This window comes from Leptosomus discolor, chromosome 5 (genome assembly GCF_034619465.1).
Source record: "Leptosomus discolor isolate bLepDis1 chromosome 5, bLepDis1.hap2, whole genome shotgun sequence".
In the NCBI taxonomy this organism is placed as follows: domain Eukaryota; kingdom Metazoa; phylum Chordata; class Aves; order Leptosomiformes; family Leptosomidae; genus Leptosomus; species Leptosomus discolor.
Genome location: NC_141395.1, coordinates 21,009,872 through 21,036,559, shown reverse-complemented (window position 1 = coordinate 21,036,559; position 26,688 = coordinate 21,009,872). Strand labels below are relative to the sequence as shown.

At 39.7% G+C, this 26,688-nt stretch overlaps 1 protein-coding gene across 1 annotated transcript in view; it reads right to left on the bottom strand.

Moving 5' to 3' along the window:
* CSRNP3 (cysteine and serine rich nuclear protein 3) overlaps positions 1-25,796 on the bottom strand; it is an 84,696-nt gene extending 58,900 nt beyond the window's left edge. Inside the window, exons 1-2 of the mRNA XM_086465726.1 lie at positions 25,721-25,796; positions 12,094-12,258 (exon numbers count right to left, since the gene is read on the bottom strand). Of these exons, the coding sequence (XP_086321852.1) occupies positions 12,094-12,258; positions 25,721-25,796 (241 nt within the window). The remainder of the gene's footprint in view (positions 1-12,093; positions 12,259-25,720) is intronic.
* Positions 25,797-26,688: the final 892 nt, after the last annotated feature.

The window sequence follows — 26,688 nt, the reverse complement described above, 5'->3', positions numbered from 1 at the left end:
AAAGCACAATAAACAATTCAAAGTAGAACAGGGTTTTTATCTTAATACCAACAAAGCCACCAAAACAAAAAACACTAAATGTAAATCCTTTCTCCGAGAACCTGTTTTAACAAAATTTTCTGAAAATCCAGGCCTGGCTCATCTGCAAGCCAAAGTTCTAGACAAATCACAACATTTAATGACTTCATTAGCATGTGCTCTAGCCCAACACTTACTCTTCTGTGTTAATCCCATTGTGAGAAATGTGTATTTAAAATGCCAACTCAAGCTTTATTTCAAATGTCACGCATTGTCCTCTCTTCTTGCTGCTCTCTTCTCTAACAATGTTTGCAGTATATTCTCAATTTTTGAGAAAATTCTCACTTCCTTAAAGGCAACGACAAGCTCAATTTACTAAAGCTAAAAGCATTTCTGATGCTTACTCAAAGTCCAATAGTTTGAGCTACTTTATTCACACAGTAGCCTACTGACTTGTAATGAGCCTTTCCACTGCAATACTAGACCATACACTGGTAGCTATATAAATAATACGTTATTATAATACACAATGTAATTAATTAAATTGTGTTACCTTCTCCCTAAGAACATAATTAGACATGACAGCAAAGGTAACAATTGCTACTAATTTTAAATGGTAGTGTAACAGTGAAATGGTATCTCTGCTCCAAGATTTTTGTGTCCATTCCATATTAATCACTCAAAACTAAGAATACTACTTGAGTAAAACAATGTGTAAAAGATGAAAAACAGTAGAAGAAATCCATAGACGTGCTTCATTTAAAAAAAAATAAAATCACAGAAACTTTATCACTTTTGGTAAAATGTAGGTCACCTACAGTTTCCATAGTAACCACTGCTGAACTATAGCTCTGGAAATGACCACTGCCTATGGCTGCTTTCTTTGCTAGCGGGGGTGATGTACAAATACAGCCATGCCTCAGTTAAAATAAGAAAGCACTAAAGAAGTGCTTGGAATTGCCATTAATTTACTTTCAAACATAACTCCTGCTTTAACATTTTCGAAAGTATCCCCTAATATCCTTCTGTAAATAAACTACTTGGCTAACCAGCTGGAAACACACAAAAACTAATTGTCAGCACTAAAAATCTACACTTTGCATCTCAAGCCTGGAGTCTCTCAAATGGAGACGATCAACTTTACAAGAAGTTGCAAATAAGAAAAATATTTATGCAGAGCAATCCACTTAACATCAGTAATGCAGAAGTTCAGAAAGCACTCGCATTAGGTTAAGCTGTCTGATAAGCACACAGTGAGTTCTGTGATGGTGTATTCAGTACATTCATTGGAAGTGGGAATTAATGGGCTGGCATATTATTATTATTTTGCACACAAGCACATGGTGAAACCCAGCCACGTTACAAGGCTGGAGCCATGGATAATAACAGTGAAAGCCTCATTTGGGAGGAACTGGTATAGTCTTTAGTCAGTCTGATGGTGAAAATCCCTTTCTCACCACTATTACTCTGGGGCATACGTAGTTGATGATGAATTAATTAAAATACAGATGACTACACATTACAAAAAGACTCTACTTGGATTTAATAGTGAACTGGGAATAACAGGACAAGTCAATGTCCTTGACAACTGCTAACTGGTTTTAACCTTTAGAACTGAGTCATTTCACTATTACGTTAGCTCAGACTAAACCAGCTACTTAGCCTTTTTTTTTTTTTTCTTTTTACAGGTATTATGAGAACTCTGAAATACAAGCTTCAAGGTCTGGATGCTACCCACATGCCTTAATGCTATTAGTGCTACAAGTACATTGCAGTAGAGTAGCATCAGTATGCACACACACAATCAAAACACCAAAAATGCCACATATTTAGTGAACAGAAGAATGATAACAGTGTTGAATAGCATCGATGAAGAATCATGTCCCCTCACTTGCTTTAAACTCTTGCAAGTTCAAAACCACTGGCAGATAAACACAAGACACCGCAGCAAGACTGCTGGGAAGCCAAACAGACAAGCTGCCATGGAACAGAGGAAGTTCAAGAAAGCTGTCTGGTTTCCATCAGAGCTTTAGCAAAAATCAAAGAATCTGTGTAACTGCTTTTACTTCACTGAATTGGCAAATTCCAAAGAAGTAATAGTTTGTATATATTCTCCTAACAGGAGGTGCTGAAAATGTCACTATGGTATTTGGGGGACACACACACATACACACTGATACTTGGTTTCTTTATATTCCTGTAGGGATCAGGATCTTCAATACACTTCGTGCTTGGTGCACATCAGTGGATTGCCAAGAGCATCACGATGTCTCAGCAAACAGCAAGACTCTAATACATGTGGGAGATGAAGCTGGTCTACATAGGAAGAAGAAACCAAGAAGCCAATACAGCCTCCAGCAGGCAGAATACTTTTATTTTTCCCTAATGTTTCAATCAAAGTTCTTTAATTTTTTGCTCACAGGTCAGTAATTTCCATGGATCCATTCCTCCTTACAGTTCCACATTCACTCTGTATGTTTGCTGTCTCTAAGACTGTAATTATCTGAAGAAGTCTGTCTGTGTTTTCTATATGCAGATACAGGCCAACAGGCCCAGAAAGCCCTAGACAATACAAATGACATAATAAAAAACAGAATACAAAACTCTTGATCACTGAAGGATGATAATACTGAAAACACAGATATCTTTCTTGTAAGCATTAAAACAGTTCATCATGAAGCACCGAGAAAAGATAAAACTCCTAAGTTCATCTGCTTGTTAATTCTGCTTTCCAAGCACAACTGCTAGTCTATTAAAAAAACAAACCCAAACAACAACCACCAACCAAAACAAAAAAAAACAAAAGCCACACAGAAGGCTGTTCCCAGCTCACTGCTACAGACTTAAGATCTCTTACAGCATGGCCACACAACAGATTTAGAAGCTGTATCAACTGATAGGGAAAAAAACCTTTGAGCAGGAACAAGCCACTGGATGGAAGGAACCTCTAAAAGAACATTCACTACCAGGAGACACTGCGCCTTTATGTCCTTCAGTCGTGCCCACTCCTAATTGATTGCTTCTGTGAGCAAAGAAGAGCAGAGCAGCATTCAGCACAGAGAAAACAGTAATCCAATGGCTCACGTATTGAGGATAGTATGTACTCAGTTATACAGTTTACAGTAAGGACAATAATATAATCTGTTGAAAGTGCTAACTCTAATTTGGCTTTAAATTTGAAAGCATCTTTAGAGACCAGTAGTAAAAGCTGTAAACCAGTATAAAATGCAGAATATGTACTAAACGTAAGAAACGAAACACGTCACTAAATAAGGAGAAAGGACATTGTAATAGCCTTTCTGAAGCTTCATTTGCTTTGGAAGAGAACATAAAGCAAATTCAAAGAAAGCTGCTGAAGGGCCATTGGGACTCTCACTAGGAATAAAAGCTAGTTAGGACAGAGCAGTCTTGAGAAAGCAAGCATGAAGAAAATTTTTCAAAAATGAAGCTATTAGAAGTTACAAACCGGTAACAGAAAAATCCACTTTTCCCTCCTTTGTGATTTGATTCATCAATGATTTCCCTACAGAAGCTAATGTAATGGTTTCAGGCCACCCACAGCTTTCACTGGTATCCAGATTGTCATAATGCTTCTTCATGTCTGAAGAGCTACTTCTAGTACCCAAGACATCTTAATGTTTTTACCCTTAGAAACGCATTTTAAAATTCTGATATTATTTGCCAAAGACCATAGAGGAAGTCTTCACTAAAATAAAGCCCATCTGCATCCCAGTCTTATGATTTCTCCAGAAAAGGATGTTGGGTAAGACTAGTTTAAATCTAAGCTAGAATTTAGCTGAAAACAACTTCTGAAAGGATCTGTACGGGATTAAGTACATTCCTCTTTGTCAAGAGAGCCATGGTCATCATGATTCTGTTTCTAAAATCGTATGCACATGTCACAGGTGAGAAAAAAGAAACTTCACATTCTAGGTCTATAAATTAGACTGTAAAGTTATTAACATAATTTTGCATATTGTAACAGCATCTAGAGACATCAACTGCCATCAGAAGTCTAAAACTAGTGGCTAAGGCTCAGTATGACATACTACTCCAATTGTGAATCTGACATTTTTATTCTGCATCACAAATCAAGGACAAAATCCAACCATCACGTTTAATCTTTCACAAGTCTCACAAGAGCCAACCAGCAACAGGCTGGTTTTGTGTCTGGCAGGGTTTTGGTAGCAGGGGAGGAGGCTACAGGGGTGGCTCCTGTAAGAAGCCTCTAGACGCTCCCCCAGCTCCAAGTCGGACTCGCTTCTGGACAAGGCTGAGCCAATCAGCGCCTCTGCGATAACGTATTTAAGAGGGGAAAAACCTGTTGGGCAAGTGTCCTTGTTTTGGAGCAGACAAGAGGAGGGAGATGTGAGAGAAACAACTATGTGGACATAAGGTCAGTGAAGAAGGAGATGGGGAGATACGCAGAAGCAGAGATTCCCCTGCGGCTTGCAGTGAGATGGTGGGCTGAGGCCCTGCAGCCTGTGAAGGGCAATGGTGGAGCAGATGCCCACCTGCATCCTGTTGAGGATCCCACGGCAGAGCAGGTGACTGTGCCCAAAGAAGGCCACAACTCCAAGGGAAGTGTGCACTCGAGCAGTCCATCACTGGGAGGACTGAACCCCACAGAAGGGACCCACGCTGGAGCAGTCTGTGAACAGCTGCAGGCCCATGGGAAGGACTCACGTTGGAGAACTTCATGGGGGATTGTCTCGCACAGGAGGAACCCCACGCTGGAGCAGGGGGAGACTGCAAGGAGTCCTCCCCCTGAGGAGGAACGAGTGGCAGAAAAGACACATGACAAACTGACTTCAAACCTCCATTCCCTGGCCCCCTGTGCCGCTGAGGGCGAGGAGGTAGAGAAACTGGGAGTAGAGCTGAGCCTGGGAAGAAGGGAGGGGGTGCAGGGAAGGGGTTTTTAAGATGCGGTTGTTTTCCTTATTATCCTACTCTGATCTGACAGGTAAAGTGGTGGTGGTGTTTAAATTAAATTGATGCTGCTTCCCCAAGTCAAGTCAGCTTTTTGCCGGTGACCATAACCGGTGAGTGAGCCCTTCCTGTCCTTGACTCAACCCTCAAACCTTTTGTTATATTCCCCCCCCTGCCCCCAATCCCCCTGGGTGGAGGGAGGGGCAGGCAGGTAGGAGTGAGGGAGCAGCTGCATGGTGCTTAGTTACCAGCAGACACCACGACAAGTAAGTATAATTTCTTACATCGCGTTAGCATCATTCTGAACTAGGGATCCCAGATTTGCCTGCAAAAGATGGTTGCAGGCCCACTGACAGTGTACACTTCTGAGTATGGACCAGGATTTATACATACATTCTTAGTGTAAGGTGCTCTTCTCTAACTAATAAATGCAGAACAGATGTGGAAATGCTACAGAATCCCAATCAACATTTCCCAGTAATTTTCTAATGTGTTTTTGAAATATGTTCCGCACACATCAATGTAGTGAAAGAGGATGAGTCACTTTCACTGACTAAGAATTTGCAAACTGCTGCAGCATTAGATTCCTTTGATCTTGATAAGCTGGCTCATTCTCATTCTGTTCGTTAGCCCTCCCTCTTTTCCCAGTTATGAGCCAGCCAATCTGTAGCCCTTTCTGCAAACTGACATATTTACCAAGTAAAAAATCTGTTACCACTGCTTTCTTGCTCTTACTGAAAAACACCCTGTTGCTTGTCAAACCCTTTTTGTCTCAGGGAACCTCCTTCTCTCTTTTCCTTCATATGTGACATAGTCAACAAGCTGTTTTCCAACCCTGATCAACTCTTTATTAGCTCCTCTCTGTATTTCCCCAGTAACCACTAATTGTTCACCTTTGCATTCTGACACCTCTGTTTTCTTATAATCCAGCAAGTCATGTTCTTGTTCCTCTCTCTCTCCTTTTTTTTTTTTTAACTCCCACCTGATAAAATTCCATCATTAGTTCCCAAGTACAATTCTGCTGATGACTTGCAAAACTTGCCAAAGGATCTCAGAAAACAACCCGGTGTGCTGTTTTGAGCCATGACTTGATAAGTACATTTATTTAAGGGTTAACATGGGAATGTAAATATCTACATGGCTTGAAAAACAAGAATGTCTTAAATCATAAGTATAAATTATCATTAATTTTCCAGAAAGTTATTTGGCAACTCTAATAGTGTTATTTTCTCACCAGTTCTACCTGAAAAATTAATGTGGAGTCTGACACAAACAGGTATCCACACTTGGGCAGCAATTCAACTACAATACTGACTAGCAAAAAGCATCTTGATGTTTTCACTCTACTCCTTTGATGGAAAAATACTGTGCAGTCCAAAAAAAAAAACTCTTTTAGCACTTTATTCTTTACCAATAAAAAATCAGGGTTGTCATAGAAACTGTAAAAACTGAAGTCAGTCATGACATAACAACAGGATAATGGAGAATGTCTGCTGGCTCAGGTTTTCATGCTGGAAAGGCTTCAGTGAATTTAACTAGGGAGTCAAGGAGTTCCCCAAATCTAACAAATAATCTTATAACAACAGGTATGATTATTGTTTTTAATAATCTGGTCAGAGTGCAGGGAGTAATAGTATTTATTACTCCTGCTCTACATATTGGCTACATCAACAGCAGACAGACCCTTCCCAGAATATTCAGTACAAGCCTTCACTTAAGGGGACTGAATTTCTTTGATCACACATCTGAGATACCCTGGAGGGACTTTTGGTCAGTGTTCTCAGCACTCCCAAGATCCCACTTCTGGCATTTTAAACTGAGGCAAATCACTTTAAATGTCTATATTGCTGCTAGTTTGTGCATCTTACATATGCTGTTCAGACTCTAATCTGCAGGCCTCTGCCCCAACCCAAGGTGGTCCAGCTCCACACCAAACATTATTTTGAGTTCTTTCCCTACAACATGAAACTCAGTAAAATAAAACTCTTGACAAACAAAGGCTACAAGAGCCTTTCACTCTCCACCTTGCAGAGCCAAATCACAGACCAACTCCACACACCAGAGTCCTTCCTGCCTCTTACTGGAACCACTTGACACTTCATAATTACTGACAGGTCTGGCTTACTGCAACCATTTGCCCTTTAAGCAGAGACCATCCTGCTGAAACGAAAATAATCATAATACACAGGAATACTGTTGGGCTGGCCTCACTGTGGGTGAGCAAATTGAGTAGCTTAACCATGAATAATATGAAAAGAAGCAACGTGAATGTGTAGGTATTCAGATCTTTAAAAAAAAAAAATCTCAGAAGCTTTCAATTGAGTTTTACGGAGAATTTTAATTAACTTTTTTTTGGTTTTCAGCTCGTTTCCTTAAGACATATTTTCACTCTGTAGCTTTAATTTATTCTTTCATATTACTAGGTACAGATATTTCAAACCAGGTACTGGTGTTCCCTGTACTTTCCCAGAATTACCTTGAACATAAAACTTTGTTCTGTAACATGCTTCAGCAATCCACAGAAGATTAACTGACATAAATTAGAGAAACTTTCCAGTTGCACCTTAGATAAAGGCTGGGCCAGAACAAATTCACCTGTCACCTCCCTAATCATGAGTTTTAAAAAAGTTCTGATTTAAAACAAAGTGCATTCCTGACTCCCATAAAATGACTAGCAAACAATCCATGAGTGAAATAGTTAACTTTCTTCAAGGAACACAGAAACAACCATAAATCAGATCTCCTTAACAAGACTGGCATGAATTAACTTGTTTCCTGTATATATCTTGCAGGCCTCTTACTAGAAAACAAGTGCCTGATTCACACAAATCCCTAAACCTTAGGGGGAGAGAGACAGATACATTTCTTCAGTTACCATGATCGGGACCCTAGTCAACAATAGGTATAAAACGCTGTACCTTCTCACTCTTCAGGTCTGTGGCATTCTTTCACAAGCTTTACATTTAAAATATCACCCAACACTTCTGTATGCCATTGCCACGTTTACTGCACTTGTACATATATATGTACACAAACACACATACATGCTTTTTCAAATTACATCTACACACACATACAGTCAATTTTTTTCAAGCTATAAAGATATGCACACATGTGTACACACACACACAGACCTGTATAATTATTGAAAAAGGCACATTCACTTCCATGGATGTCATTGAGGAAATGAAAAGCAATATAATGCTACTGTAATCATTTAACTGATTTGGATACGCCCAACATTTATTTTTTAATAAAACATGCTACCACAGGAAAAGAAATACAAAGATTAATGTAAAATGTTGAGTATTAATTATTAACAAGTCTTAATCTACATGCAGCTTATAAAATATTGTTATAATATTACATTCCACCATAACAAAGAATTACTGTGTACTGACAAGGATTACTGGAGCTCATGGTATAATAGCGGATTTTTTAGATTGCTGTTGTGTGTCTCAGCCTTCCCTTGGAGAAGCAATGAATCTGCACATGTATTGATAAAAAAGAGTGAGAAGAATTTATATGAAACTTTAGATTTTTCTGAACAGCAGAGTGGCTTTGTGCATACTGTAGGAGTCCAGACTTTGGGGAACATGTGTACAGAATAACCACATTACTGCAGAAGTGGGCTCAGGAGGAAAGAATTTTACAGCAATCACAGATGAGGCTAGAGCAAGCATGTCGTAATATTCTAAAAGCCTCCTGTTACGCATATAACATATGCTAGTGAGGATAGAGTTGTGGGCAACAGCAAGGTGAGTTTTCTTGTTTTGCCCTGTATTCAAATTTTACACAACACAACCCTGCAACTTTCTCACACAAATAATCTTTGGTTGTAAATACTCTTATTGATTTCCATTTTACATCTAGAGATTTGGGACCGTTAATAAATTTGTCATTTGGGTTTTGCAGAAGCTGATGACTAATAGAAGATAACAACAACAACAACAACAGAGGACAGGAATCTGAAAGCCACTACTATCAGAATCTGACTGAAAAGAAATGAGTTCTGATACAAAATACACAACTCCAGATCCTTTGAAAAACCTTTAGTAAGTAGTAATCTGTTGCAGTAATCACCCCAATAAACCCATTCTCCCAGAAAAACATGAAAGTATACTTTCAAAAAACAACGGATGCTAGTAAAAATGGGGAAATAAAACTGTTATACAGGAATTTCCAAATTTTCACTGAGGTAACAAACAGGAAAATACCCAGAAGTTCCTCAGCTAATTTACATGAACTATTACGTTTTCTTGAGCTACAGGTCTGATTCTTCACCACCCTACATAAGCATCACTGTAAAAAGAAGATGTGGCTTCTATTTTGACGCCACTAAATTGTACAAGATTCAAATACAGAGAGCCAAGCTCCTTAAATTCAATCTTTGTTGTTTATTTCTGCTTTACAAAAACACTTGAACTAGTTTATTTTCTCTGTGATTTATAAAGTCTGCTGTCACAACTGTCAGGGATGTTTTGGGTTTTTTCCTCCACAAAAGTATTACAAAGTACTTACCTAGACAACTGCATTAGAAAAGTACTGCCATTGCCTACAGAAACACGAGCAAACAGGTTGTGGCTTTCTCAAGAATGAAACAATGAAAATGAAAAAAAAAATCCCCACAACTAAAAAACACACAGAAATGAAAAACAAGTGAAAGCTAAAATAAATGTATCTGCATCATGCCCTGAAGCCTATTCAGTAGACAAAAGCACTGGCAGGCTGCCAAATAGAAGAAATTCCAGGTGAAAATCCCATCACTAAATTTGGAGAGTTCAAGCTCCAAGAGCCAACAGCAAGAGCCTCAAACACAATCAAAGCAGGGTAATAAGTTGGGGAGGGGGAGGGAGTGGGATATCTCACATCTACCTATGTCTCAAATCATCCCAGTCTTTGTTCTCCTTGCTAGCACTCTGAATTCAGCAAGAAGCTCACAGAAAACCTGGGCTTTTCAAAACCCTCAGTACTGGCTGCCATCTGCACTCACCAGAGGTGAGGCAGCAAAACGGAAAGTATCAAATCAGAATACGGGATGTACGCACACATTTGGCAGTGGAAAGTAGCAAACAGATCCCAGAGCTAGCAGAGACTTGAGCTAGTAAATTGATGAAGCAAAACACAGTTCCCTACAGACTCAGAATAGGCCCAGAAGTAGCCCAGTCGAGCTTTCACAGCACTGTACAAAGTGCGCCTGAACACATGCTTGCTGCTACCACTCTCCACTTACCAGTGAACTCAGTTCTAGAACAAGAACAAGCAGTGCTACTTCAGCTCTCTCTGAATCTCTGATGCACAAAAGCCATAAACCCACATATTAATTAAATAATTCCGACTGGAAAGGACTTCAGCAGGTCTCTAGTCCAACCTTCTGCTTAAAGCAAGGTCAGCCAAGATATAAGACCAGGCTGCTCACAGCTTTAGCCAGTCAGGTCTTGAGCACCTGCAAGGGCAGACACTACACAGCCTCTCTAGGCAATCTGTTCCAGTGCCTGGCTGTCCTCACGGTGAAAAGCTTCTCCTCAGGTTCAGTTGGAACATCTCTCCTTTCACCTACATCCATTGTCTCCCACCCTCCCATCGCAGGGAAGAGCTCACCTACATTCTGCATAAGCTTCTCATAGGTGCTGCACAGTTCTACGGGGTGCCCCCACAGCCTCCGCTCCTCCAGGCTGAGCAAGCCCAGGTGCCCTGGGTTCGGCTACAACAGGGTTAGCTTTCACAAGAAGCTGGGAGGGGGCACAGCCAGGACAGCCGAGCCCAACTAGGCAAGGAGATATCTGCCACCACAGCGACGTCATGGGGGGGCGGGGGGGTGCATGCAGCCGTTCCTCAGCCAGTCGGCTCCAGCCCATATCATTGCAAGGGGCTCTTCCTTCCCCAGTACACAACTCTGCAGTTGTCTTTGCCGAATTTTATGCGTCACCTGTCAGCCCATTCCTCCAGCCTGCCCAGGTCCCTCTGAATGGGGGCTTTTCCCTTAAGGGCATCAGCTACTCTCCGCAGTGTGGTTGTCTGCAGACTTAATGCAAGCCACTCTGCCACCTCCTTCAGGTGATCGATAAAGATGTTAGGCAGGACAGGTTTCAGGACAGACTCCTGCGGTGCCCCCTCGAGGTAGAGGACAACCCCTTCACCACCACCCTCAGCTGAACATCCAAGTCCTCAGTGTGCTTTAGCAAAGTCCACTCAAAGAGAAGGCGGTACAAAACCATCCTTCACCCAGAGAAGCTTTTTTTTCCTTTTCAGATTAGGAACTACTCTAACCTTGTCACCAGCTGTAATTCACAAACAGCTCTAGCCTAGCTTTATTAGACGGACAATAATAAAAAAATGGAGACACCCTTCAAGCTGCTACATATGAATCGTCCAAAAAAGTCCAGATCAGTTACTGCCACTCATTTACACACATGGTTTACTGCAGATATAAGGCTTTATGTAGATTCCACAAACTATGCAGGTTTAGTAACGGGTAACCTTAACCTGAGAAGTCAAATACAAATACGCTGTAAATTATCTACTCATGTTCAGCTCGTTGAGTAGGAACAAGAAAAGGGTTTCTGTTCTTCAAGTGTCTCATGGAGACATCAAATATGAATCTTAACATTTTCTCAGGAAGAATTACACATTTCTTTCTCCGTTTACTCCTGTAATAAGTGGAAGAAAAGGAGTAAGGGCTATGTCTTGCATTGGCTCAGGTGGCAGCATGATTGATCAGAGGGATCAGCTATTGTGTCATGGATCATGCACACTACTCTCAAATCTGAACAGACCAGATCAAGCAGAAGCACTGGCCTTCAAGCTTTGTTACTGCCAATTTTCCCTCTTCCCCCATATCATCATCCAAAACGAAAGACGTTCTCCTATATACTTAAAACATTTATACATCTAGACAGTGTGAAAAGTGAAGCTTCCTCTGAAACTCAGGCATACAAATTTTTTACATAAACAACAACTACCAGAGCAAATAGTCCTTTTTCAAAAAAGTACTTCCTCACAGTGTCAACATTTACATGTACTAAAACAAAAAATGCTTCAAAATAAAAGCAGACAGCCTACACTGTATTTCTTCCATGTAAGATGAACATTTCTTAGCTTGTATAAACAGGACTATCATGCCTTACACACCACTTTAGTACTTACGAGTAAAATGATTAGAAGTGGATGGATGGACATTACTTCCACTGTCAGCACTTTCACTGCTAGAAATGTCATCATCTGATTCCCACACACAGGAACAAGATGAGGAGCCATCAACTTCTTCAAACTTCCTCTTTAAAATTCCACTCATCACTGCAATGCTGTCACATGCACCTGTAACAGGAACAGAGGCAATGAGGCACTGAAACACCTGCCTGCTGTCCAGGTCTTCATTTATCATGGAGCGGTTCATCTATCAATCAGATATTACTACCTGTAGCTAAAAGGCTCCTCACCGAGAGTTTTAAACAACTTTTCCAGGAAGAAGTCAAAAACACTTAGCATCTTCTCACTGACTTTCTCACAGTCTTTTCTTCTTAAGACTAAAGATAAAAGCTACCAGTATTCTACCAATCTCATGCACAAATAAATATTTCAGTTATGCAACAAATGCGGGCCAAGCATAAAGTGTATTTAAAGCAATATAATTCAGCAGAAATGAGCCTTTATACAACACGTAAAAATTTACTTAACACCAAGAAACTTTACGTGACAAAAATCAGTGTTCACTAATAAATATAGTTCAGAAAGAAAATGTTCTCTCTTTTTGATTTTTTTTAAAGGTCTGATTTCTGTAATGCTTAGTACTATGCCCACATTCTGAGTTAAATTTGAGAGCATGAAAGACTTAGTATCTTTTCAGGCCAGGCCCTGCAAACACAGTTCTGGCTCATTTTGTCATTTTAATTTATGCAGAAGTTTCTTGCAGAGTTTTTGTGAAATTCAGATATGAGGACGGGCACACATGTAGATTATTTCCATTCACACAAGTAAAAGTATCAAGTGACTGAATCTACCCCTATGAACTTGGCTTCCTAACAACACTGCCCAAAAGAGCCAGAGTCATGTTGAACATCCCTTATTGTTTCCCTTTCATATGTCACAGTTGATCTCCTTATCTCCATTTATGGAATACCAAGCAGAAAAAGACTAAAATATTTTTAAAGCAATTCCTAGACCATTTTAATGCATCTGATAGGTTGAAATATTTTTTCTCTATCTTTAATTAAAAAAAGATCTTAAAGTTTACTGTCACCATCGTTACTGATTACACCCTACTGAAGACTGAAAATTAATTTTAAGATCTTAATTTAAAAGTTCCAGATAATATCTGCTCTCTGACTACACTAATCAGTGGAACGTTGCTGTAAATAGCTGGGGAAAAAAGGCTGCTGTTTGATGCTTTCAAGCGTGCAGTGTCAAAAATTCTCATTCCTCTGAATGCCACTTGCCTTCAGCTTGTTAAGCTGCCAATTCAGTTCATTTTATAAAAAAGTTGATTTCCTCCAGTAAGTTTCATTCTACCTTTATGTGACTAATTTAGAAAAAAAGATTTCAGTATAGATGTGGAATCATGACACAATACTAAGAACAGATGCTGCACAAGATTATCTTCAGCACCAAACTTGTTTGTATGCAGAGCACACAAAAAATTAAACAATATACTGGGTTTTAATACTGTCAGTCACACAGATAGCTTTAAATGCATATGCCTGTCATGATGTTCTCAGCTTGTTTTAGTATTTACGAAAAAAAATTTTCCTGAAAGGGCTTTCTTCAGGCTAAAGACATGACTTAAACAGAACCTGCTTAGATCTCAACCTTTGCCCTTTTGTCCAAAAGTGAATTACTATAAACTGCAAAGAAAGCATTGTATTTTTATTCTGAGGACAAGGAAAGGAGCATTTAGCATCACTCTGTAATAGCCTTTGCAAAAAATGTAAGAATATACGAAATTTTTAAATATCAACCTTTAAAAAAATCACATTTACCAAAAAAAAAGAGACAGAAAGAGAGAGAGAAAAAGAACAAAACCACACACACACATACACACACTGAAACCCACAATAAATAGAGAGGGGGCAGAACCCCCCTCAAAAAACAGGTTCAGAAACAACTCCTCTGAACTGTCCCCCACGTTCTCACTGTATCTCTTGCCAATCACCTTTTCCATTGCCTCCTGCAGTGCTGACAGCACTGAAATTGTGAAATCACCATTATTTCCATGGCAACAGCCTGCAGTATCAAAACCACAGGATTATAGCTTGACTGCAGAAGAGGGTAAAGAAGCAGCTGGAGTGTGAGAAAGAAAATGCTTACACTCAAACATCTCAGTGAAGGCAGTTACAAATGGGCTGACAAAGAGTTTATCGTACAAGTGAGACCTAGGTCAAATCCACATCCAAGCCCATTGAAATTGTGGCTACAGGAGTCGTGAAGTTCCAGGTCCAAAGAACCTCAGTCATAACTGCACTGCAAGGGAAAACTAATAGCTGCAATCATCACTGGTTTGCAGACTGTCAGAGACCAAGAACTAATTTCATACACTGAGATGATTTCCAGACAAAAGCCCTTTTGTCAAACATTGTCTTCTTCTGCAAGTATACCACACAGTGACTGGATGACTAACATGCATCTTGCACAACAGTGAAGTCGTTGCAGATAGTGAGAGTCTCAATAGCCAGAACTGTTTACAGCTAGTAGCAGAAACAATTTTTTTTTCACACCAAAGGGTTTTAAATTTAGCACAGCCTACTTTTGCACGAAGTGTCACAACCTGGTAGCAGCAAAGCCATTTCATTAATAAGATGTATGTAATGAACCATAACAAATGATTTCCAGGATCCCTGGAAGTGGCATACAGGTTAGCTCTACACCCAGCTAGCCAATCAAGATAAGCCAGGAGGTATGGGAATACTGCAGAACCTGAGTACCACCACAACACAAAAAGAAGGCATAGCTATCCATTACATAGATACTTAGTATCACTGTTGCCCATTTTTTGTTCTGAATCTCTTCCAGCAAGATTATCAAGAAGGTTGTTTGACAAAGTAGTCATGATAAAATTTAGGCATTGCCATTTGCCTGAGATTTGTTGATTCCAGTCTCTCTGCTATCAAGAATCCCCAGGAAAATGCTACACAGGGGAAAGGAGACACTTGCATTACTCAAGAGCTTGCCTATCACAGAGATAGATTAAAGAGTATCTAAAGCTGTTTGTACACACTATGTACCAGCAGGAGATCCTTTTAGAATAACATCTGTATAAACAGCTGCCGCTCTATAAGCCAATATTATTCTGAAGGAGGCACATCTGCACAGTAGCGCATGAGGCATGTTCTATCTGATACGATTAACCCACGCCTTGTTTACATAAGCATCCTGTAGTACCTGAGTGAGCTCCACCTCTCCAGTACCTAGGAGATAATAAGCACGGTGACAGACAAACCAATACTGTCTATGAAAGCATTATTTTGAACTCTCTGTTGATGATGAGACACACCAGTGGAAGACAGCGAACAACAGGAATAAGTAACCATCAAACTTGTTACAACAATGAGGCCACAAAGTTTGTGGTACCTCTAAAGGTTCCCTAAGTCCAGAATCAGGGAACCTGGACAGTGAACTCAAATGGAATTGTTCTTTTTCCTGGACCATAGCTATGACTGAATCAGTAATTTCAGCTTTTGGGGAATCAAACTGAAGCAAATGCAGTCACAAAGAAATCCAAATCCAATCTTATCTGAACTGAAGACTCTACAGGTTTAGGGGATAAGGCACCAAAGACTAACACAAGTAAAATTTTCAATACATGAATGGAAAGTAAAACTATTAAATAAACCCTGTATCTGGTAACAGGAATCACAAGGGTAATATAACTACACAGTGGTACAATTTTGCTAACACAAAAGTCACTTATGGCATGCAAGACAGTACATCATGTAGGATGGCAGTGATCTCAAACACACAGAAGTAGTATAGTAATATGTATATTGTGAAGAAAAATGAGCAAATGTGCATATTTCTGCATAGAAGCCCGTACACAAAAGTCCATGACTGACTATAGGAACCAAACAACATCACATGACTAAGAAAAACAAATGCACAGAGTCGTAAGTCAGTATTCTTGAACTTCCAGTAAGACACCTGTGAGGTCCAGCCTTCAGAGGCAAACACTGAAAGGCACCCAACTACCAGCTACAGCTAGAGATCTGCTACATTAAACTTGTCAGTTTAGGTGAAAAAGGGAGAAAGTTAGCTTGAAAACTTCAATTAGAAACAGTCCTTTCTGGATAATTACTAAATAGCTGTCTAGTAGCTAAGATTGATCTGGAGCAGCATCCTGCTGATTCACACAACGGAGTAACAAGCAGGCACTGGAAGCTTTCCTGTTTGTTGATGTATCTTTCACAACAAAATATCCTCGCACAGCGATGTGATACATCATCCTCTGCCATGCTCCTCTCCATGCTAATGTGGCATTAATCCACCGCAAAGCAAACCAAAGTTGAAACACAGGGAACAGTATTAAAGCACAGAAAATCAGCTACACACATTGTTGTGAGCTCGAGGTCAAACACCAACTGCCTGACACAGTTAAGGATTCTTTAAGGAAGTGGCAGCTTGACAGTGCAGAAGCATATGATGGATGTGGGCCACGAGAAGGATGTATCTTTCTTAAACACCCCCCATCCATTTTTTCCTCCTTTCTTTCCTATTTTTCTCCACCCTGAAGAAATACTCCTACAAAGAGATCATTTAACCAGTTCTGTAGCTGCAGGTTCGCTGACTGCTGAAGCAAGTCCTCAAAGCTCCATGGCAACAGGCTTTGCCTTGCTATGATGCCAGCTAATTGGCAGACACCATACATTTAAAAAGTTCAGAGGCAACATGTTATTACTAGGAGACAAAAATCCCATGCAAATGTGGGGGATATATTTACAGCAGTCAGAATAGTACCTGGAACCTACAAAGTAAAATAATGTAAAAGCCTGGCTGGATTGATTTTCTCGTGTACCTGGAAAGGCTGGAAATTTTAGAAAACCACAGTAACAATCTCATTGCAGTAGTCCTTTAGAAAGCAGGTATCTACTGCAAACCCCAGTGAAATCTCAGCAAATAGCCCAAAAAGAGTGGTGGCAGAATTACTGATAGAGGGGAGGGGTGACAGTGCATTCATTACCTGTGCTCCCAGGAGAAGCTGCCTCTTACAATGTTATGCCGAAAACATACACTGACAAACTGGCTCTACAATACCTAACTTTAAGTTGCTATACCCTCAGCATTTCACTGACACCCATGTACAGAAAAAAATAAAACAAAAAAAAATCCACAAAAAAAAAAAGTGCCAGCACCACACTGGATAGGCACTATAGGGAGAGGTGAAAGCATTTCTCCTAAGTTGCACTTCAGCCATTGCTTTGAAACCTGCTAAAAGATACTAATAGAATACGAGCTGCAATATGGACATAGGGAATTGACAAAATTTTTGTGCATTGATGAAGGCAAATCTAAAGACATTTTCATCCTACCCAAAATCTTCAAATAAATTACTGTTTTGCAAAATTCAGCACTATAGTATACAGCTCATACAACAGCACATGCGAAACTGAACAACTATGGATGGAACATATATGTGACGACAACATCAAATATGCACGACATGCAGTAAGCATAACAAAACAGATATGAAATAATAAAACAGGACCCTGTCTCAGATTATATATCCTCATGATTTAGAGGAATGCCTCACTATAGAAATCAGTTATTGACTAAAGCTCAGGAAAAACAAGAGAAAAAGTCCAAGAACACACTGGCATGGGGGGGGGGGGGGGGGGGGGGGGGGCGGGGAATCCAAATAATTGCTTCCTTTCATTCATTTCTGATGAATTCATTTTGTACTAATTCCTTCCTGAGAGCTGTTCACATACCATAATAAAATCTACCTGAATAAAACTTCTTATCTGAAAATAAAAACAAAAATAAAAATAAAAGGTAGGCATCAAACGAAGACTTGACCTATAAGTCACACTGCATTTTCCCTGGTCTCAAATGTTACCGGCTTGAAAGTACAGAAAGCTTTAGACAACGTCTGTAGGAGCAATCAAGATTTGCTTCCGAACAAAACACACTCCTATGCAAATGACTGCGAACTGAACAGGAGGATGCAGAAAACAGACGTTACACATAAAACATTACCGCAAAGTACTCATCACAAACAGCTCCCACCCACTGGCCAGTCAGCATGTACTATAACATGCTAGGGAGACTTGGCAAATAATTTCACAGTTAAATTGTGAATATTGATGATCACAAGCAGAGATGCTTGGGTTATTTGTTGTGATTAATATTCTTTTTGAATTTAGGCCTTTTTCTTAGCTTGCAAACAAAGCTCAATTTCTTGAAAGACATTTTTCTTACCTACCAAATAAAAGTCAGCAGCAGAGATGGTCATGAACTAATCAAGGTATTTGCTTGGTTCCACATATTGCATTTAATTATTTTGCTCTTTGTGTAACTGACAGTTTTAAATGGGAGTAGGGGGGGGTGGGAACAGTCAAAACCAGAAGCATCTATAGTGACAGTATCACACTAAGAATATTATTTGCTTGTGAAAATGACTATTCATGTAAAGGACTGTATTAATGCAGACAAAAATCAATTTGCATGAATGCTTGCAAACAGTGAACAACAGAGGTGCACGAACATGAATCAAACAGCTGTTCAGAATTCAAATTAATGTTTGCAATACATGTTTTGCTGTATTTGGCAGCTCCAATCACAAGCACCAGTTGCCAGAGGTAGGCTCTGATAGTTTCACTACTACAATCTGTAAAAATTAAACACACACAGCAAACTAATTCCACTTAAGAGACTACTCGGTATAGGCATACCATTAGGATAATCTTACTCATAAATTTGTGCTTACAGCAGTGGTCAAGTTACACAGACATAAACTATGAAAAGTCTTTCTCTGCTTGTTTGCTTCCGTCTAGTTAAATCCGTAGCACTAAGCAAATCCTGCAGGATAAGGCTGCGCAATTCAACCTGGGGAATTGTTCTGGCATTGCAAGCCAAATCCTGCCAAGTCTGCTCTTTGCAGGGTTTCTATACCATCACTTTACAGCACTCCCGATTTCACACTTGAGTACTAATCCACTAATCTTCTAGACTGCCTACACATTGTTGTACACTCTAACACATGCCAACTAGCTCCACTGGCAATGAATTTAGAATGCAGAAAGGATGTCGGCATATGGTCACCTCCTGTCTCCACACTTCTCTTCTAGGTTTTAAGCTTTGATAATGAAATTTCATCAATTAAAATCTCTTCACTCAAGATCTCTGTAAGACTTTCTCTTGCTTCTGTTTCATAGAATCACAGAAGAGTTTGGGCTGGAAGGGACCTTTTAAGCACCATCTAGTCCAACCCCTCTGCAGTAAGCAGGGACAACTTTAGATGGATCACGTTGCTCAGAGCAACGTCCAGCCTGACCTTGAATGTTTCCAGGGATGGGGCTTCTACCATCTCTCTGGGCAACCTGTTCCACTGTTTCACCACCTTCACAGTAAAGAATTTCTTCCTTATATCTACTCTAAATCAATCTTCTTTTAGTTTAAAACCATCACTCCTTGCCCTATCACAATAGGCCCTGCTAAAAAGATTGCCGCCATCTTTCTTATAGACCTCCTTTAAGTACCAGAAGGCCGCCATAAGGTCTCCCCACAGCCTTCTCTTCTCCAGGCTGAACAATCCCAACTCTCTCAGCCTGTCCTCATAGGGGAGGTGCTCCAGTCCCTTAATCATTTTTGTGGCCCTTCTCCAGACGTGCTTGAACAGGTCAATGTCTTTCTTACATTGGGGGACCCAGAGCTGGACACAGCACTCCAGCTGGGGTCTCACCAGAGCAGAACAGAGGGGGAAAAATCACCTCCCTCGACCTGCTGGCCATGCTGCTTTTGATGCAGCCCAGGATACAGTTGGCCTTTTTGGCAGTGAACACACATTGCCAGCTCACGTCCAGCTTTTTGTCCACCAGTACCCCCAAGCCCTTCTCGGCAGGGCTGCTCTCAATCCCTTCATACCCCAGCCTGTATTGATACTGGGGATTGCCCTAACCCTGGTGCAGGACCTTGCACTTGGCCTTGTTGAACCTCATGAGGTTCACACACGCTGCTTCTCCAGCTTGTCCAGGTCCTCCTGGATGGCATCCCGTCCCTCAGGTGTGTCAACCACACCACTCAGCTTGGTGTTGTCTGCAAACTTGCTGAGGGTGCACTTGATTCTACCATCTATATCATTGCTGAAGATATTAAACAGCACTGGTCTCAATATGGACCCCTGAGGACATCACCTGTCACCAATCTCCATCTGGACATCGAGTCGTTGACCACTACCCTCTGGATGCGACCACCCAACCAGTTCCTCATCCACTGAACAGTCCACCCATCATCAAATCCATCTCTCCCTGTTTAGAGAGAAGTATTTTGGGGGGGACCGTGTCAAAGGCCTTACAGAAGTCCAGACAGACGACAATCGTAGCTCTTCCCTTATCCACTGCTGTAGTCACTCCATCACAGAAGGCCACTAGATTGGTCAGGCAGGACTTGCTCTTGGTGAAGCCATGCTGGCTGCCTCGAATCACCTCCCTATTCTCCATGCACATAGCTTCTAGGACAATCTGTTCCATGATCTTCCCAGGCACAGAGGTGAGGCTGACAAGGTCAGTAGTTCCCAAGGTCCTCCTTTCTACCCTTTTTAAAAATGAGTGCAATGTTTCCCTTTTTCCAGTCGCCAGGGACTTCACCTGACTGCCACGACTTTTCAAATATCACAGAGAGTGGCTTGGCAACTACTTCTTTTTCTTTCCCTTCAAACTACTGTTTGAAGAAAAAAAATACAGTGCAATGTATCTGACCTCCACTACAGAAGTACCTGTATTCCAAAAGAAATTTTTAAATTTGTATGTGGGCTCTCAGAAAAAAAAAAAAAAAAAAAAAAAAGACTATACTGCAGGACTGCGTGCAGCAGAGCTCTGGCTAGGACATGTCACACACAACTCTTCATGAAATTGAAATGTGAAAAAAGAAAAATGCTGTCACCAGTCCTACTGACTTCTATAGATACACAGCCTTTTAGAGAAGAGTGAGCATGCAGGTGTTGAGAACTGGTCCATCTGCTATATGGGAGACAGCATAATAACATGACATCTTTATTGCACCTCTTTGCAAAAGTATAGACAACAATTGGCTTGCTTAGCCCTCCCCAGCTACTGGAGTGAGGTTCTGAGACTGGCAGTAGCATTTTCAGCATGTTTTTGGCACAACAGCTTTGCATTACACTGCTCCCAGCTACAAGAATGGGTCCAGCTCTATAGAGGAGATTGGAAATGCCACCAACTTAAAATGCTGGAAATAAGTGGTGTTTAATATAAATTTTGCTCAGATTAGCACAGGTAGTAATACTAATTGTCACACTGAGTCATGTCTTCATACTATTTCAGTACTGATCTTCCACACTGTCCTTTCATGAACATCAATCTTGTGCACTGCCTGCAGAGGAACTGCACAACATGGTAGGGTATCTTGTATATCTCGGTACGCTCCTGCCAAAGTACAGCATGATCAAGATTGGCACATGCCAAAAGGGCCTTCACACCTCTACAGCCCTGATACATGCTACATAGCTCCTTGTTGCATGCTATTTAACACACAGCCTGGCTGTTCATTCACCATTGCCATCAAAGCCAGCCAAGAGTATGAATTGACAGCTCTTCCCTTCTGCCCCATGATCTCTGCATCTTGACACAGGGTTAGCCATTCTCTCCTCTGAGATTTGGAGTGTTTAACAGAGTTTCAAAAAAACAACAAACAAAATAACCCACCAAAAAAAAAAAAAAAAATCACAATTCCCCCAAACAAGAACATCTGAACCCCAAAAAGTGCAGTATGAACTTGTGACACAAAAGCATACTGGAGCATAATTGTAAAAGTAACTCTGAGCTAGGTTTTCCTCTTTTATCTGAAAAGACAGGAGCAAACTCTTCCAGCTTAACAGTTTATGTATGGAGGGGGGTGTGTGTGTGTCTGAGAGGGGACAGAGGAGTTTAGATGCAAATTTCAGTTAACAAAAGACTAAATCATTCATACCTTGCTCTTGCCATAATTATTGACAATAATGATACTACTTATATCTGACAAGATCAAAAATTCCTAATTTTAGGAGATTAGAGTTTAGAAACAAGACGAATGGATAGCTTGGGTTTGTTTTTTTCTTGAAGAGTGACTAATGTGGTAAGATAAGTCTGTCTTCACCTGCGTGGTCTGGTATTAGCTGTATAGTGCAGAACTCTCTTTCGTCAGGCATGAATAAATAATGCTGAAAATCACTGGAAAAACTTAGCCTGGCAGAAACCTCCATTCATCTGCCTGCAACTTGTTATTAAAAAACCAAACCAAACCAAAAAAGTAGTACTTTCTCCAAGTTATCATCACAATCTTCCACAACCTAGACATAATGACAGGCAATATGCAACAAACTCTCATTACTATCTTCAGCAGATGAGAAGGTCTGCTTCCATATCCAGAAATCAAAGGATTCAGGTCAAATTAGCACAACTTGACTATCGCTGTAAAACACACAGATGCTACTTCTAGCAACTTATCACACCTTTATTTCCTCAAATAACGTTTAGATTTACTTATTATTTCCATGGAATCTTATAAATTACATACTATAGGAAAGAGGTTTTTAAAATTAAAGCAACCTGGGTTTGCCCATCTTAACACAAAACAAATTATTCTCAATAAGAAGGTCTGCTATGATTAAATTTTATTGTCCTCATAGAGGTTTCTATAAACCATTTAATAATCTCCCTTATTAATATGTTAATAGTCTCTTATAGAATGAAAGATACCAGCTCCTTTCCTCATACTCATTTCAATTAATCAAAACCAAGTTTTCAACTTTTACTTTCAATGACCTTTGGTACTCATGTTGCCAGCTAAAAATGGATTTTAGTATTAATTTGCAGACGATTAATCATTTATATGTGTAACAATACCTTGTAATATTTTAATGTTGTCTTTAAGACATTGCAGAACATGAAAAACATCTCATTCAATAATGGAATATTCACCAGCAACTTTGATCTATGCTACAACAAATTATATATATACACTAACAAAATGAAAGAATAAAAAAGGCATGTTTAGCCCACCATGCAGCACTGAGGAAATGTTCATAACTTGTTCTGTTTTCTGGGCACAAGCAGGAAGCCATGCAGTGGAAATGAAGTAGAGAGCAAAAAACCAGAAGTGATATTTTTCATATATACTGAATACTAGCTAACGACGAAAGAAGTTGTGATAAATGGAGGGAATAAATAATAAAGAAAGGGATTTTTAAAAAAGTAGTGGCTACACTTTCTTAATTGAAAATAATTAATTCTTTAAAGGATGAAATTTCTTAGTAATTCTAAGTAATGTAATGCTATTTCTTGCTTACAAGTTCTTTCGTAATTTAGGTTTTGGCTTTTGTTTAAGGTAATTTAGTATTTGAATTAAAATGGCTTGTGTGATATTTCAATCACCTACACATACAACTGATAAGACAGCATTCACTGAAGATTCTGCAATAAATGAAAGAAAAATACATTCTTTTATTTACAGATTGTTAACCTATGAAGGCTGGCCTTAAGCATACTCTTCCTACCATAGACTTCCCTGAGAATAAGCCTGTATCCTCAAATATTACACAATACATAACTGTACCACCATGAACTTCCCCCCCACCCCCCAACTTTCTACCTGCTTTCAAACTCCTCGTCTAGCCTACCTCCCACTCACATGCGGGGGTCTCCAACCACGGCTAATGAGCTTATCTCATTTCAACCAAGCTGGTGAGTGCTGGCAGCAGCTGATAGGGAATACTGAACAGGTAATGCAAATCTGTAGTTCATGTAGAATACCTGAATCATTAGGGACTTTTAAAACTAGTGACAACACAGTAGTTTTATTCAGTATCTTTCATGCTGTCGTTATTAAGCGGTAGATATTTTTAGCCACCAAAAGCCAAATCCATCTGCAGCAGCAGCGTTTCCAAGGAGACAGAATAATTTAAATACATGTGGAACTAGATCTCTGTTTTCATCAACTCCTCTGTTACTGGAGCTGCTTTGAGTCAGATTTCTCATTTGGGGGGGGTGGGGGGGAAGTGTTTGGAATACATAGATTTGAGATTGTAATTTAACAGTTGTATTTACGCTTTCAGATACACACCCATTCCCTACAAATAAGGATGCAACTCATCTATTTTTCAGTCAGTATTATTTACCAGTGTTCACATTCCAGCATAAAAAAAAAATACAGTTCATCAGTCTTTTAGAATAAATTTGTGAATAGGTGACATTTGCTATAAGTTATTAATTTTTTGATTGATTGGTTGTTTAGCAAACACATCAGGCTCCATTGTCTGAAGACACAGCTAGAGTGAAGGACACCATTCCAGATGCTTGCAGCTGGTAAGGTGTGTAAACAATTGGACAGAGGACAAAGCTTCTTCCAGTCCTCTTTAGTACTCAGCAAGAGTTCTATTGACTTTGTCCAGCTTTAATAACATCGTTTTTTAACAATTTGGGGTCTGCTCTAAGGAAATTCACTCAGTGAATGCAACAAAAATGTACACATGCATTTACGGATTTTAATCTCTGAAATCTATTAAAACTAAATTCCAGCATTTTAGCTTTATAAATGTATTTTATGACTATATAGTCTCTCATAAACTAACGATAATCACAATTCATTTATTTCAATTAAGATTTCTGCTTCAAACCAGCAAAACAGGGTCCTGTAGTATAACAATTATTTGCTACATTTAAAATGTAGAAGTCAGTCAATACAGAGCTGATGTGTGGAAATCCTTGTCTCAGTGAGGCCAGCCTCAAAATCTCCAATTCTTTCAGTGGGGCTAGAACTTCTGCCTGTAGTCCTATATCCTCAAATAATGCGGCTTGATAAACAAATCTATTTTCTGTACCAAGTTAGCTGTTTGCTGCTTGCCATCTTCAAGGTCTGTGAACTAAGAGCCGCTGATAACATGCACACTTGGCAGAACAGGTTTCACACAAGCTATTTCAACAGTTTATTAAAACTGGTACGTAACTGCTGTAGGTGCTACAAGATTTATTGGTCTTGTACACCTAATTAAATTATATGCATTATGTTTTTTCTTTATGACAAAGGTAGTTTTATGACTGAACTGTAAACCACACAGATTCCAAACCTAAAAATAATGCAAAAATCCACAAAAGCCCTTTAAGAGTTGCTCTGAAGAGCCATTCTTACTGTATATTCAACACTAAATAAAACACAGTTTTAGAAGCAGTTCATTTGTAAGTCCTTTTCCTATCCAAACTCAAAGAAAACATTTTTAGATCTTCAGCACTATTTTCCTGCTAGTAGCATATACTATGCTCAACAGCAAGTATTTCCATCACACAAAATACCTCTCTTCCTACAGCTTACTGAACAGCTTCAGCATCAATGAGATGCAAAGCCTATACTGTCACAGGAGAAAGTTGTCAGATAGCATCAGGCATGCCTATGATTTCACTGTCTATGGATCTCACATTGGTTGAAACCTCATAGTCAGGAGAAATAATAATTGGGAAAGCTGCTTCAAACTCATTAATGAGGAACAAACAAGACGCTCGCTCATGCGGTTTTTTATAGCCAAGAAATGTTGTGGCAAGGATCAAGAATAGCTATTCAGAACAGGAATTTTTTTTCACCCTTACCTGTAAATCGGGTTTCTGTGTTTCAGCTCTGTCAGTGCAGACTGAAAGGTTTACTCCTCCTTTTTCCATCCATCAGACAGCAGTCATCCAATAACTGAAGTCATCCTGGCATCCTCTGGAACATGCTCTCTCCCTAATTTCCCACTCCCCACCCCCATCTGCATGCTAGCAAAATGGGAAAACAGCAAGAAGAAAACAAAACAAAAAAGCACATCTAAAAACCAGCTTTAATGAGCTACTTAGTAATCAGTGAGGACGCTCTGTACTGGAAGGTAATGACAAAATTTAAAGACAAGAAAAAAATAAGTGTCTCTATTAATAACCTTCAGCTCCACTAGTGAATAGAAATTCTCCCTTTCAGCTCCGTTTTGTAAGGAAAAAAACAAGCGAACAGCTGTAGGAACACAGTTATTGCCTGTATACATTCTTTGAGACAGACTCAGCTATTGAGATCTTCAGTGTAGAGTGCTGCCGTATATTTAGGAAATTTCGTGAGTATCAAAACAACAGCGGTGCCTTTATACAAAGCAAGAATCTGAAATCTCAGTTCAGAGATGGATGCCAGTAACTTCCTACTAAATCCATGTTCTTTCTGAGGCAGTATTTCTAAAATACCTGAAAGTCAATTATTACTAGATATTTTTTATTTAAATTCTACCTATAGCTCTACCTGCATAATTGGTGCATGTGCATTCATTTTACTGTATTTATAATACAGTAGCCAAAACCCAATGTGCTGCATGAACTTTGTCCACACAAAACTGTCTACCCAAATAAGAATTCAAATGCAAAAAGTGACTGGGTGAACAATTTCCAGTCCATGTGCCTCAAATATACTATTAAATCTATTTGTAGCCCCTTAAATCTAGTTGAAAAAGAAATTATTTTCTAGTTATTTAATATAAATTAGGTATCAGCTAAGCTGAAGACAACAGCATCAGATTTATCATATGACGGTTTA